The 14,723-nt window shown below is 39.7% G+C and overlaps 1 protein-coding gene across 2 annotated transcripts in view; it reads left to right on the top strand.

Moving 5' to 3' along the window:
- The window catches only part of STAT4 (signal transducer and activator of transcription 4), a 92,140-nt gene extending 83,899 nt beyond the window's left edge, over positions 1-8,241 (top strand). The window contains exons 17-24 of one of the 2 annotated variants that reach the window (XM_061203425.1): positions 480-615; positions 2,212-2,261; positions 2,498-2,592; positions 3,727-3,863; positions 4,197-4,388; positions 5,853-5,919; positions 6,843-6,951; positions 8,001-8,241. In XM_061203425.1, coding sequence (XP_061059408.1) covers positions 480-615; positions 2,212-2,261; positions 2,498-2,592; positions 3,727-3,863; positions 4,197-4,388; positions 5,853-5,919; positions 6,843-6,951; positions 8,001-8,027 — 813 coding nt within the window. In that variant the 3' untranslated portion in view covers positions 8,028-8,241. Of the gene's footprint in view, positions 1-479; positions 616-2,211; positions 2,262-2,497; positions 2,593-3,726; positions 3,864-4,196; positions 4,389-5,852; positions 5,920-6,842; positions 6,994-8,000 lie in introns of those variants that run through there. The other variant, XM_061203416.1, reaches the window with a different exon arrangement.
- Positions 8,242-14,723: the final 6,482 nt, after the last annotated feature.

Genomic DNA, 14,723 nt, shown 5'->3' with positions numbered 1-14,723 from the left:
TCATATTATAGGGTCCCCTTCCTTAGCCTGGGACTTAACTGTTTTTGTGCTTTGGGATGCTTTGTCTGGTCAAGGTATAACTTGTACCAATCCATGATAAACCAATTAAATAACATGATATAGGTTTTGTTTAAGATTAATATTATTTCAGAAGAGAGTATTTGTCTAACTTGTTGAACAGTGTTCAGTACTTGTATGAGTTGGTTGATAGACTATAGTCCAGCGAAAGTTAAAGAGCTACCCAGTGATTCTTTCAAGGATAAGATAGAGCCATATATTATATTAGACTCAAAGAACAAGGGACTCTTTAGGAAAAGGCAAAATCAGTCTTACTATAAAAGCACAACAGAGATGAGACAATAGTGCTGTATTATTAACTTAGGCTGGCCTAAAGAGTTTAAATCAGGAATCCTATATGTTGAACTACAGTGTGTTCGATGTGATTAATACATATAATCATCACTACAACTCTGTTTCAGAACTTGGTTTTCTTTAATAATCCTCCATCTGCCACTTTGAGTCAACTCCTGGAAGTGATGAGCTGGCAGTTTTCATCATATGTTGGCCGTGGCCTGAACTCAGATCAACTCAATATGCTGGCCGAGAAACTTACAGGTAAGAGCTGGTAGATGTGGAGGACTTGCCCCTGTTTTTGGTACTCAAGCGTTTTAAAGAATGAGGGTGATATTACTATTAATAATAATAATGATCATCACAATTTATTGAGCGCCTACTATATCGCTGGGCATAGGGCTAAATGCTATATTATCTTTCTCACAAAATTTCCTTAAGGCAGAATATTGAGGATAATTCATTCTATCCATTTTATACATGGGGATACTTAAGTTCAGAGGTTAAGTGACTTGCCACAGCTAGTACATACTAGAGCCAAGATGCAGGCCAGGGCTGTCCAGTTCTAAAGCCCCTTCCTTTCCACTCCACACTCCAGGCTCCAGGGTGTTCTTATGCCATTTCCACTGAATGCACTGTGAAGCCTTAATGGTGCCTTGATCTTCATATTAATGTTGTAATGGTCATTAACCAACTGGAAAACAGCTGATCCCAGGATCAGGAAATTTATTAGAAATTTAAAACTATCCAGGTAATACTTAATTCTTCATATCGAGAAAATTTCAGTTTTGACTGATATTTCTAAAGTTTGCAAAATAGTCACTGGTGCTCCATGTAGTGACTACAGTGTAAGCTTTTTACAAAAGAATTTTAAAAGATATGTATATTTTGACAAGTATGGGGTGAACACATTTGGCACCAAGAAAAGAGTTAAAATTGAATTTGTATACATTTCTAGTTAAAGTAGAGCCAAAGATGAATTTGAGCAGCAGTAGTAGAATCGTGTGTGATTTGGTTAATTTTGACTTACAAGTGATGCTGGGTCGCCCTTGTCCTTACTATCCGATCAATTAGTGTTTAAATAAATTGGAAATATTAAAAAATTTACTTAATGTAAATATCCTTTTTGATCCTTATTTAATTCATAAACCACAATAGTAGACATTCAATAAATATTTGTTAATGAGTGAATAAATCTTTTAAATATATACAGTATAACCCAACACAGCCATAAATAAATTAATTAATTAATTTAAAAAATATATATATACAGTATAAATAGCAGCCATATCCTTTCGGATCTTCATCAAATTATTCTCATAATTTCCTTAAATTTTAGATAGAACCTCTTTTTTCATTGTCCTGGATCAAAACAGTCAGTGGTTCTTTATTGCCAAGTGGATCTCTAGTTCATTCTTTTCATGACAATATTCAAGACTTCTGGCATTCTGGCTTTCACAGATTTATTTTATAATGTTTATTTACCAACATTAGGCTGCTCTTACTTTTTCCTATATAAGCTGTGTTCATATCCACTACGCCTCATCCTACATTATTCTTGCTACTGGAGTGGCCTCTTCCTTCTCCTCTGACAATTTATATCCTATCCATTCATGGAGGTCTTGTTCTAGACACCCACCCACTTCCTAAGGCTATCTTTAGCTCCTCCATTGAAAAGAATTCTTTCCTAGATAAAAAAATTTCATGATATCTTTTATTTTTACTGTTTCTAGCATTAAATACACTGTAAACCCACTGCTTAGGAAATGCTTAGCAGCGGTCAGGGGGAGATCTAAATTGAGCACCAAATTGAGGAGTCTAATTGTTTAATAAAAATCTCATTCTTTTCTTTCATTTTAGTCCAGTCTAGCTACAGTGATGGTCATCTCACGTGGGCCAAGTTCTGCAAGGTACAAACAGGGGGAGGGGTAGCATCATTTAGATTTTTTTTTTAGTGTTCCTTTTTAAGCCCCCATATCATAATTTGGGATTTCGAGGATTTCCTGGATAAGGTTATTTTAAGAAGAAACTCGAAACTGTTTTTTCATTTAAAGGAAATATTTCATTGAAAAAAGGAACTTGAATTACCATACCAACATTACTATTGAAATAATCATTGACCTAACATGTTTGTTTATTCCAATAGGAGCACTTACCTGGTAAATCATTTACCTTTTGGACATGGCTTGAAGCAATATTAGACCTAATTAAGAAACACATTCTTCCCCTTTGGATTGATGGGTGAGTTACAGCCTATATTTTCTATATGAACTCATTAGGTTCTTATTTTTATACTGTCAATTTTTTTCCCTTTTTTAAAAAATTGAAGTATAGTTGATTTACAATATCGTGTTAGTTTCAGGTGTACAGCACAGTGATTCAGTTATACATACATATACATATATATGTATATATATATTCCTTTTTAGATACTTTTACCTTATAGGTTATTAAAAAGCATTGCGTATAGTTTCCTGTGCTATACAGTAGGTCCTTGTTGGTTATCTATTTTATATACAGTAGTGTGTATATGTTAATCCCAACATAAATCCTAATTTATCCCTCCCTCCAACTCCCTTTCCCCTTTGGTAACCATTAGTTTATTTTCTATGTCTGAGAGTCTGTTTCTGTTTTGTAAATAAATTCATTTGTATTATTTTTTAGATTCCACATATTAGTGATATCATATAATATTTGTCTTTCTCTGTCTGACTTCACTTAGTATGATATCCTCTAGGTCCATCCATGTTGCTGCAAATGGCAATATTTCATTCTTTTTTATGGCTAAGATTCCATTGTATAGATATACTGCATCTTCTTAAGCCAATTGTCAGTTGATGGACACTTAGGTTGCTTCCATACCTTGACTGTTGTAAATAAGGCTGCTATGAACATTAATAATAAATGCTGGAGAGGGTGTGGAGAAACGGGAACACTTGTACACTATTGGTAGGAATGTAAATTGGTGCAGCCACTATGGAGAACAGTGCGGAGGTTCCTTAAAAAAAAAAAAAAAATAGAGTTACCATATGATCCAGCAATCCCACTCCTGGGCATATATCCAGAAAAGACAAAAACTCTAATTTAAAAGACACATGCACCCCAATGTTCATAACTGCATTATTTATAATAGTCCCTTTTTCTTTTCTTTCCTTTTTAAGCATATCTAGTGTCATAGTATGGAAAGTAGTTGCAGTTTCTTACACTTTATAGAGTATTAATATTTACTTTAATCTGTATAAGAGTATTTCAGGCACTATTGACTTTTGATTATATCACAACAAATTCAGGTCTGTTCTTTGTGAAAGCAATAAATGCAAATGCAATAAATTATAGTCTTTGATCAGATAAAACTATGCCATGTTCTATTTTTAGGTATGTCATGGGCTTTGTTAGCAAAGAGAAGGAACGACTCTTGCTAAAGGATAAAATGCCTGGAACCTTTTTGTTAAGATTCAGTGAAAGCCACCTTGGAGGAATAACTTTCACCTGGGTGGACCATTCTGAAAATGGTACATGCTCACTATTATTTATTCACGTGAAATTAGTATTGTGATTGGTTACTGGTCTTTCCATCTTCAGAAGTGTGTGGCCTGTTGTTCTGTCTTTTATGTGTTCGGTGGGTTTGAATATTAGTTGTTACAGTTGTTTCAGAAGAGGGTAGCATGAATTTCTCACAGCCTATGTGGGTGTCCTCTATCACGTGGCAATCTGTACTGTCCACATGCAGAGAAGGGCTAGCATTGTTTTACAACCAGTGACATGAAGATAATGTGGGTAGGAAGAATGGCCACAAAGAATGCCTGCAGGAACCTGAATATTCCCTCTGTTTTCTCTTTTTCCAGGAGAAGTGAGATTCCACTCTGTAGAGCCCTACAACAAAGGCCGGTTGTCTGCTCTGCCATTTGCTGACATCCTTCGAGACTACAAGGTTATTATGGCTGAAAACATTCCTGAAAACCCTCTGAAGTACCTCTATCCTGATATTCCCAAAGACAAAGCCTTCGGTAAACACTACAGCTGCCAGCCATGTGAAGGTTAGGTTCTTTCCGTTTGCTTTTCTTCTTAAGATTTTGGAAAATAATCTCAGATTGGAGTAAAGTAAATGAAGTTCTTCCCTTTATGTTTACTTCGATCGTTATAAGATCTAAGAGGTATGTGGAGGTCAAAGCCGTAGAAATGAAGTGGTGTGTCAGCAGTTCCTGAAAAGGAACAGCTGGGGCTGTCCAGCTAGCAGAGCAGTTAGTAATCAGTAGCTGTAGCCGGACTTCGCCATGGCCATGGGAGCCTCTCAGCCACTGGTAGAGTTTCGGTTTTCTCCTTTCTAATAAGAGTGGCACCAACTTCACCTCTGCCTGGGGAGAGGAAAAGAAAGAGGAGGTAATGATTAGAAAGCTGTTAAAAGTTAGGCAAGGCTGTTTTTTTACAAAAGAAGCTCAGGGTTGATAAGCTTTATATTTTTTACTTACTGTAGTCTCACAACTCAGAAAGTATTGTTCATTTGCCAGGGAGGGGACAAGGGGGTCTGTGCTTCATACCCCGCCTCACAGCCTATCAATAACAAGTCTTGACGTACCTGCCTTTTCTGGTTGTATCCTAAGGGTCTAAAATGATACCTGGCCAAAACAGGCATTTGGAAAATATTTGTTGAATACATGAAAAGAACATTCATGAAATAGCTATATAATTGTAATGTAAGTTCACTATTCTGTTTCTTTAAATCGAAGTATATACAATCCATTACAATATTTCATCTGTAGCAACTAAATACATGAGCACCATCATGTGGAATATTGTACAGCTGTCACTCACAGGTGGTGACTTGCTGCCACCCTCCTTCATCCCCCTCCGAAGCAAACAAAAGACAACAACCACCACAAAAACCTGTGGCTTTTAAGTGTTTCTACATCTGACTGAATGAAATAACAAATGTCAATGCAACAAATTACAGCTGAAAAATTACAGTTGGTCCTTACGATTGGATCACGCACAAGTTCAACGTGGTATACCAGAGAAATCTGGGGGGTGGGTTCCAAGGTGAGGTTTGCACATGACTGTTACTACAGCGCAGCAGTGCTTTTAGTAACACTGATGTCTGTGCCTCAAAACTTTGTGTAATTATAAGATTATGATTGGTGTCAGTTTTAATGAAAAGAATTGCATTACTATAAATCCCCAATCCATGAATAAATCTGTCCTTATAATTAAACTTAAATGTAACATGGAAGACAGGTAATATAGTTGATTCCCAATTTTTCTCACACAGTTTAGAGCATTAATATGTAAAGTCAGATTAGGCCTGCCAAGAGATTTGTTTCTCTCTTCTTGCACATTTTATGCTCATCTAAAATGCTGTTTCATCTATTCAACTAAAAAAATTTGTGAATCACTAGACAATTGTATTATCTCTTCTTTTTAGTATCACATACCTTTTTAGACTTTTTTTTTCTAATTTTATCAATAATAATAACATTTTTCCCCAACATGCCTTTCTTTTCCAGTTTCAAGACCAACAGAAAGGGGAGACAAAGGTTATGTCCCTTCTGTATTTATCCCCATCTCAACAATGTAAGTAATCTTAGTCACATGTAAAATAATTCTTATTGAACTTGTCCAAAAAAAGCTGGAAATTTAAGAGTAGAGCAGGGTACATATAACTGAGAATAAAGCATTTTAATGCTCAATGTCCCATTACCTTTAACACATAAAGCTAGTCTTCAGGATGCACCACAGCCCATCACGAAGGAATTCTAAAGTTGCCCTTTTATATGCCTTATATTCCATAGCAGGCTGAATGCTCTGATTTCAAATGATGAATTAGGCATCTCAGTGTCACAAATAGATGAAGTCCTAGAAATGAGTTCTGTTGGGGTGATGGAAATTTCCCCCTCTACCCCTTCCAGTTCTTATGGCTGGACTAATAATAAAATTGACACAAGGTAGATTAACAGGATAAAAGGAACAAATTTTAAGTCGTGTGCATAGAAGTCTCATAGAAATGACTGAAGAAATGGCTAAAACAGGAAGCTTTTATTCTTTTTGGGCAAAAAGTCAATAAATTTGTGAGGAATCGACAGGACAAAGATACTTAGGCTTTGGGTGCTTAAGTCGTGAAGAATCTAAACAGAGTTTGGGCCTGGGGTATTAAATTAAAGAAGTAACAAGGTTCATTTGTATAGGCTTCTCAGCCCCGAATGAATCCCCTATCTCTGGCAAGAAGGATGTTCTTCCACCTCCAGATGCAAGGAGGGCGTCTCTCACAGAAGAGATTTATTTCCTGCTTTCAGGGAGGCAGAGAGGAGGGTCAGAGTGTCCCTCCTGCATTGGTTCTTTCTTAAGTAACTTAAGTCATTTAATTCAAAATAATCAGTATGCCACTGAGGCACATTTTGGGGTGGCCTGCCCTGAGCCCTAACAGTTCCTAACACAGTAAGTCACTACAAGCTATTATTTTTAATCCTTTTCCATATTTACCCTGTCATCTCTTTAAGCCGAAGTGATTCAACGGAGACACATTCTCCAACAGACCTTCTTCCCATGTCGCCAAGTGTGTACGCAGTGCTGAGAGAAAACCTGAGTCCCACAACAATTGAGACTGCAGTATGTCCCCTTTCTTTCCATTGCTGTCAAGGGCATTTCTGAGGAAGCGAAAGTGGTGTGTGAATCAATGGGGGGTGAAGATCTGCAGTGAGAAAACACATTTGTTGGAACAAATCCATGAGCATAACACAAGGGGTGTCCGTCTGTATGGTCCTGCGTGTTGCTGATGTTATGGGCATTGAAAGCAGATACCTACACTGACTTGAACTGCTTTGAGGTCTTTCCATCAAAAGCCATCCAAGGGCAAAATATCTCTGTATCCCCCTACTCCAGTACACTTCATCCCTACTTCCACCATCGGCCCCACCAATCCCCACCACTCTCCCCACTGTAGCAGACAATACTTATCTGTCATTATACGTAAGTCTAGTTTAATATTTTATTTTAGCAATTCAAGCACCACAAATTCCAATTTTTCTTGATTATTTGCCTTATTGGTCCTGTCCTGGGAGCTTCTTCAAGTAGTATATGAACAACAATCAATAGCAGCATAATAATACTCTTTGGAGAACTGAGTCATAATCTTATATGCTACTATGTGCTTTAGGATGCATTCTATGTAGTATTATTCCCCAATATTGTCAAGCAGTTCAAAACCCCAATTACATTAGGATGCATGTACATCAGAATAATAGATTCTTAGCGGGACCCTGAGCTCCAAGAGATTAGTGTCTGGCTATAAATCAAGTGGTTTTTAGTCCTTCTCTTGAAGATTTCCAGGGATAGAAAAACTTATTCCAATGTTAATTGTCCTTAAATCATTTAGTTATAAGAGGACTTTTGCTACATTTTACACCCGTTTCTTCATTACGTTTTTGTGGGATGAATAGGCCTCCTTAAAATCGTTTTTATTTATTTTAAAGTTGCCTTTTATTTTAGATTGATCAACCTTAGTTACTTTTGTAAGTACTGTACTTAGTAGTTAATTGGTAGAAAGATTATGAAGTAAAGTATGTATTTAGTAGACAAGAGAATGTTTACCTAAGAAATGGTGACTTACTTGCAAAACAATAGTTTGCTCAAAGGTCATTTTCATTTTTCAATTTTAGATGCAGTCTCCCTATTCTGCTGAATGACTGGATAAGCTCTTGACCCTCAAAAGAAGGAAGCAAATGAAAAAGTTTAAGACTGATCTTTGCCAACAATCACATCTTGTTTCTTCAGCTTTGTATATACTGGTTTCCAGGAAATGGTCAAGTCTGAAGCTTTCCTCTCACCAGTATGACACCCGCAAATGGGAATGTCATGATTGAAATGCTAAAAACCAAAGCTTCAGATAAACTTGTGAGATAAAACACTTTAAGAAACCAATGTTGATATAATATTAACAAAAGACTCATTTGTATGTATTTGTTTCATTTCTGATTCTGTTTCTCTTGTGTTACTTATGATTTTGGCTCTAGCAGGTTTAAGTGTTAAGATTTCACAACAGGTCAAAAATAACAAAGTCACATGCACATTACTCAAAAACCAGCAGGATGGCCTGATGGAAAAGCCGAATAAGCTAATGTCCTGAGTTCTAGCAAGTAAGAGTCATCACACTAGATACAAGATGGAAGTAATGACAGGGCATTAACAGCAGCAGTTCACACGGTGTGTGTCCAGGGGTGAATTAGGAAGCCTCTTGGTTGCTATGTCAACATTGTCCTAACTTCAGGATTCACAGCTGCTGGTACCACGGCCAGGGACACCTCTCCTATTAGGGAGAGGGATCCAGAGTCATTCCTGGTGGTATCTCAGGCAAACCGCACTAAAAGCAGACACATGGGTAAAAAATCTCATGAAATGAGGACTGGGAGGAAGATAACAACACTGGCCGTGGGTGAGTGATTTAATCCCTGGGTTGTGTGTTCTTCATCTCTGGAAGAGTTTAGGCTAGGTGGCCTATGGTCCTTTCCAGCTCTAAGAGTCTCCAGTCCCGTGAATCCAACCTGAGCCAGGGGAAAGGAATTTAGGATGAGAAGTTCCATCCCTGGTGATGCAGGAGGGGAGGTGGTTTACTGAATGGCAATGCATGTATACGGGCTGCAGGTCTACTTTGATCCTTCCCTTGCCCGGACTGAATGCTTAGTGGTGCCATTGAACAGCTGCTGCCCTTAGTAATAGTGTGGGATCTCCCAGTGCCCAAGCCCTGGGGAGCTCTCCATGTCTCCAGGCCCTAGAGAAGCTGCTGAGCCAGGTAAGGAAGTCATGATGCTGAGGCATCTGCCATGACCAGCCACAAAATGTCCTGAGGCTGGTGTCCAAGGTAAGCCCTGACTGCAGAGTCAGAGATGGCAGTCCCCTGTGGGGTGTTCCTCACTAACTTCTTTAACCCATTTCCCGTCTTCCAGGTAGGTCAAACAAGGAGAAGCTAATGTTTGATGGAAAAGATTTCAAAGAAAAAAAAAAAAAGCTTTTAATGTAACCTGCCTTCTCCCTTAGAGAGATTCCATCCTATCCATCTCATCCTTTATACCCCCCCGACATGATCCTAGATTGTTCCTATGGGACAAACTCTGCACCTGTCCCAAGGCCAATTCCCTTACTCCTTTGCAAGCTCTTGACAGTATTCTTTGGGTGAAGGTGTCTGTTCAATGTAGGACCACAGGCTAACTCAAGGTGCATTTTCCCAGTCTCCACTTCTCTTCACCAGACCAATTTTCTTGAAATTCAAATATATCAATTGGCAGCAGAAGCGGAAGAAATAATTTTAAACTTGGTTTGAGAAGGAAATTTCCTACCGGGAAATACTCATAAACAATTGGATTTAGATACCAAAAAATGTTGCAGAAGCTTTTTTTTTTTTAAATTTATTTATTTTATTTATTTTTGGCTGTGTTGGGTCTTCGTTGCGCATGGGTTTTCTCTAGTTGCGTCAAGCGGGGCCTGCTCTTTGTCCCGGTGCGCGGGCTTCTCACTGTGGTGGCTTCTCTCGTTGTGGAGCACGGGCTCTAGGCCCGCGGGCTTCAGTAGTTGCGGCTCGCGGGCTCTGGAGCGCAGGCTCAGTAGTTGTGGCGCACGGGCTTAGTTGCTCCGCGGCATGTGGGATCTTCCCGGACCAGGGCTCGAACCCATGTCCCCTGCATTGGCAGACGGATTCTTAACCACTGCGCCACCAGGGAAATCCCGCAGAAGCTTTTTATTCCCTGGAAAATATTAAAAGTATGATGGACTCTCACTTATTTCAGAAGAATTTTGAAAAGCTTGTAAATATAGAGCCTGGCAGAAGAATGTCAAGGTTTCGTATATGTGATCACAGCCATCTTTGTTATTTGGAGGTAGACAGTACAAGGACATTTGTAGTTTACTCCCTATAATAGAGGCAGAGGCCTCAGTAAGAATAAGAGTTCAGTAAGTGGCTATTTTTCATTTAGATTCAGAAAATCAAAATCAAGTTCTTGATCCCAGGGTAAAGAGTTATTTCCAGCGGTGTGAGTCTTGCATTCCAGAAACCATCTCTGTGGGGGTAATGGGATTTTGTCAGGAGATTCTTGGGGATACCTGTTTAGATCAGGATAAGGTGTGCTGCATGAGATGGAAATACAATGGGAAGGGAATTTAGACCACATTTCCACCAAATCCTACCCCAGAATATTTTTTTTTCTGCCAACTAATAGCAAAATAAGCAGCATTTAATGAAGCAAAATGTAAATTTATTTTCAAAATATTAATCACCTTTTCACTTCTCCCTCCAACCATCCAAGACCAATCACAGATGCCCATTTTGCTAATTCCTTTTCAAATTCTTATTAATGTAAAGACTCACTTTGACCAATTGTACTGAATATCAATGTCTTTATCTGGAATAAATGGTGAAAGAAGGCAGCTGCCAGTGGATTTCCTCAGTCATAAGGTAACAAGGAAGGCTCCCCAAAGAACCAGGAACAAGGAGGATACTTCTGGCAAAGCCGAGGGAGTTTTCTGTACCTCATATGGTTCAGGAGGCCCATGTACTCCCTGCAGTAGCAGGAAGAGAATTAGGGGTCAAAGCATCCTAGTGCTGAGTTCCAACAGCAGGTAATTATAGTCCGAACTGTGCAAACTGGTCTCGCTGTGCACACACTCCAATTTCTGACAGACTGTTTTTCCTTTTTTTCAAATTGACTGTGAACACTGATTGATTTGACTGACTGCACTTCTAAAAGTCTGGCTTAGTGAAGCATAATTTACACATAATAAAATTCATCCTTTTCCAACAAACCCATACAGTTGTGTAACCACCACTGTAAGACATAGAACATTTCCACCAGAGTCCTCACAAAGAGGACACTATGAAAACATGATGAAGGACATTCTCCACAATATCCTTAGAGTAAATACAACAAACAATTCCATGTGGCCTCTTATGTAGACAGAGGGCTCTATTTAGAATAAATCGGATCATTTTACTTCTTGCTTAAAATCTTCAAAGGGCTCATGGTGCTGTGGATTGGCAGTTCCTAGCTGGGGTATGTGGATAGAATTCTGGAGAGTCATGAGTTTGAATGGCAGAAGTTAAAGCTTTATATTCACAAACTTCTAACTGAAACTTAGAGTTTCCTTCAATTAGGAACAAAGGTAACAAACTGTAAACCACACCACGTTTTTGTCACATTACAGTTGTTACACTTATCTCAAAATATTGCTTATGCTAAGCACGATTTTGAAATTGCATTCATCCGACCCACTGCTAGATCTTACTTAATGCCATTAATAAAGAAGCACTTATATTACTCTATCACAAAGGTGGTTTTACTATTTTGATCTCTGTATTTCAATGTAATTGGTTTCCTATTTAATCTTATGCATTTTATTTTATTCAACAAAAAACATTAACCTTTGAAAGAGCTCATAGGTTCATCAGACTGCCAAAGGAGTCCATGGCACAAAAAATAGTTAAGAATCCCACCTCTGGATGAAGACTCTAATTCTCAACAGATCTTTCCAAAGTCATATATTATTTAGTCTCTTCTTAGTCTTCAACTTATTCCTCAACACTTCTCCCCAACAATAGCTTCTCATCCTCCAAAATATACACAAGACTGAACTACTTTCAGTTTCTTTCATGGCCCATGCTCACTCTCGCCTCCCTCTGCTGTATCCTCTCAGGTCTCCAACCCCAGCCCACCTACCCTCTCACCTCAATAACATTCACACATCCTTCAGGCTCTGGAAAGCCTTCCTGCCCAACACACACACACACACACACACACACACACACGTGCACATGTGTAGGGCTCAGGTCACATCATGCCTCCTCCATATCCTCTACATTACCCAGCACCATTCTTATCACCTTGGTTATAAATGCGTATCATCTGTCTTCATTAGACTCTAAGCAAGCTCTGTATGTACAGGGACAAAGAAGCCCTTGTTCACAGTTATATCCCTAAAATCTAGCACAGTCTGCCTCTTAATAAATACTAGTTAATGATTTAGTGTTTGAACTAAAGGACATACAGGACAGTAGTTAGTTCCTTTCTTTCCTTTGCTCCTTGATCCACCTGCAAGACAAGGCTAGAATTCCCTTTATAACCCTCCAAACTCTAAAATTGTGGAACAGTCCCCGATATTTTACTTCAAACTGATTAACCAAAACACACTTGCTATTGCTCAAAAAACATAGGACGTTTCCTCTACTTCACCTCACTCATGACTTCCAAACACTATAGAAATGCTCTGGAATTAGACTGTCCGTTAGCTCACTCTAACTTCCCTTTAATTTAGGTATCTCATGTGTGCCTAGCATCCCAGGCTTCTGTCCACCCACAGATGAATCAAGTGTTCCTGAAATTTCCCCTTAATTCCCCGTGATTAAACTCATTGCCTTTATTACTCCCGCCCCTGGTAAAAGTCCCACACTACTCTCTCTTACTTAGGCTGGACAGTCATCCACTGAGATGTCTCACAGGCTGCTGCAGATGGAAAGAACCCTAGAGGCCCTCCAGACAGCGTGGAGATGGGGGAGAGGTTGGAGGGGTGTGGAGGAGTGGTGCTCTCCCTGAAGTTTTTTGGAATACACCTGTTCTTAATCCTCCTCCCCCTCAATTCTAGCTCAATAGGCTAGAGCCTGTGCTGAGGTCTGAATGGTTGATTTAACCTCTGATTCCTTATCCCAGGGTTATTCATTCAAAAATATTTTTGAGACTATGTATCAGGCATTGCCTTTTTCAACCAGGGTTTCCTATCTGAACCACAAGACACAGAAAGTGATTTGCTTGACTATTTTCTCAGTTCTCCCAAGGATGGTACATAGTGCCATTCTAGATAAACAGGAGAGAAGGTAATTAATACACAGATGCCCCGGGCATTAGGCTTAATTCTCTCGTGCAACCTGAGATGAGACAGGCTGTAACACAGCACAAAGTCCCTCCTGTTGTGAGGAGAGATGAGAACAGACAAGCAAATAATAAAGGACAGATTTAATAAGTGCTATGAAGAATATAAATGTGACATAGAGTAACTGGAAGAAATGGTCATTGAAGGTCTCTCTGAGGAGATGACATTTGAGCTGAGACCTAAAGAATGAGAAGAAGCAAGCCCATTCCACAGCTGGGAACACAGCATCCTAAAGCAACAGCATACACATACATAGAACCCAGGCAGGTAAAAGCTGGGGGTACTTGAGGAACAGGAACAGAAAGAAGTCACAGGGTGGGGAGTATAGAAGAGCATGGAGAGAGTAGGACAAGATGTGTAGGAGAGGGAGACAAGATCAGATGGTGTAGGGCTCTACTGGGAGAGTGGAAGGCTCTGGATTTTATTGCAAATGCTTTAGGAAGGAGTGGTGTTATAATTCGTTTCTTCATTATATCTAAGTTTTCATTTGTTTTAAGTAAACATGTAACAAGGTTTCTATAGAAGAACCCTCCCCTCCCTCCAGTACCCCTACCAGGGACCTCATGGGTGTGCAATGTGTGCATCTATAGAGGGCAGAACAGTCAGAGGCTCCACACCTGGTTTAGTGCTCTGCCTTTGCCTTCTTGAAATTCTTAATAAGTTTGAATAAGGGGCCTCTTGTTTTCATTTTGCACTGGGCCTGCAAATCATATAGCGGGTCCTGTCCTCTCCTAACAGGAAAAATAGATGTCCATTTGCATTCTGGGAATTATGTAAAGTGCCCTTGCAGCCCTGGGGACTGGTGCTCACTGTCAGGAGGCCAGAAGCTGTGGTCCAGTAAGGTGGAGCCCATCACACACTGGAGGTCTTAGGTTGGTCCCCAGGTCACCGTAAGTAGATAGAGCTTTTTAAAGAATGGTTGCGCAGAGCCCAAAGAAACGCTGTCCATGCCTCCTAGAACCATTCAGTAAGTAACACACATAGCAGGCTGGGCCAAAACAATTTTTTCTGGTCCTGCCAAACTTTCAAAGTCATGGTCCGGTGACTAAATTATTCTTCTCCATTATACTTCTTCCCCACTCCCTCTGGTATAATCACCATAAGGAAGAAGGTAGGGATTGGGGGTGAGAAGTGGGAGCGGCGAGAAGACGCCAGAAGAAAGAGAAAAGCCCCCTCTGCAGATCTAGAAAAAGACAGTTGAAGAAACAGCCAGCCTCCCACCTTCATCTTTGGATTAAGGGCAGTCAAACCAGCTGGGTAAGGGTCAGAGCTGGAAAGACTAATGAGATCTGAGTTAGCATGTGTGCAGACTGTGTAGACAGAGAAGTGAGGGAGAAAAAAGGGACGTCTCCAGGCCACGGGAAGAAAAAGATGGAAGAGGATGGGTAAGGTTTCCAGCACATAAAGCAATTAGAAAACGTCCCCCGCCCTCCCTCCAAAGTTAAGAGGCACCCAGGCCCCCGCCGCTGCCT

This window comes from Eubalaena glacialis, chromosome 1 (genome assembly GCF_028564815.1).
Source record: "Eubalaena glacialis isolate mEubGla1 chromosome 1, mEubGla1.1.hap2.+ XY, whole genome shotgun sequence".
NCBI classification, from domain to species: domain Eukaryota; kingdom Metazoa; phylum Chordata; class Mammalia; order Artiodactyla; family Balaenidae; genus Eubalaena; species Eubalaena glacialis.
The sequence above is the reverse complement of the archived record's forward strand: the minus strand, read 5'-3'. Positions and strand labels throughout refer to the sequence as shown.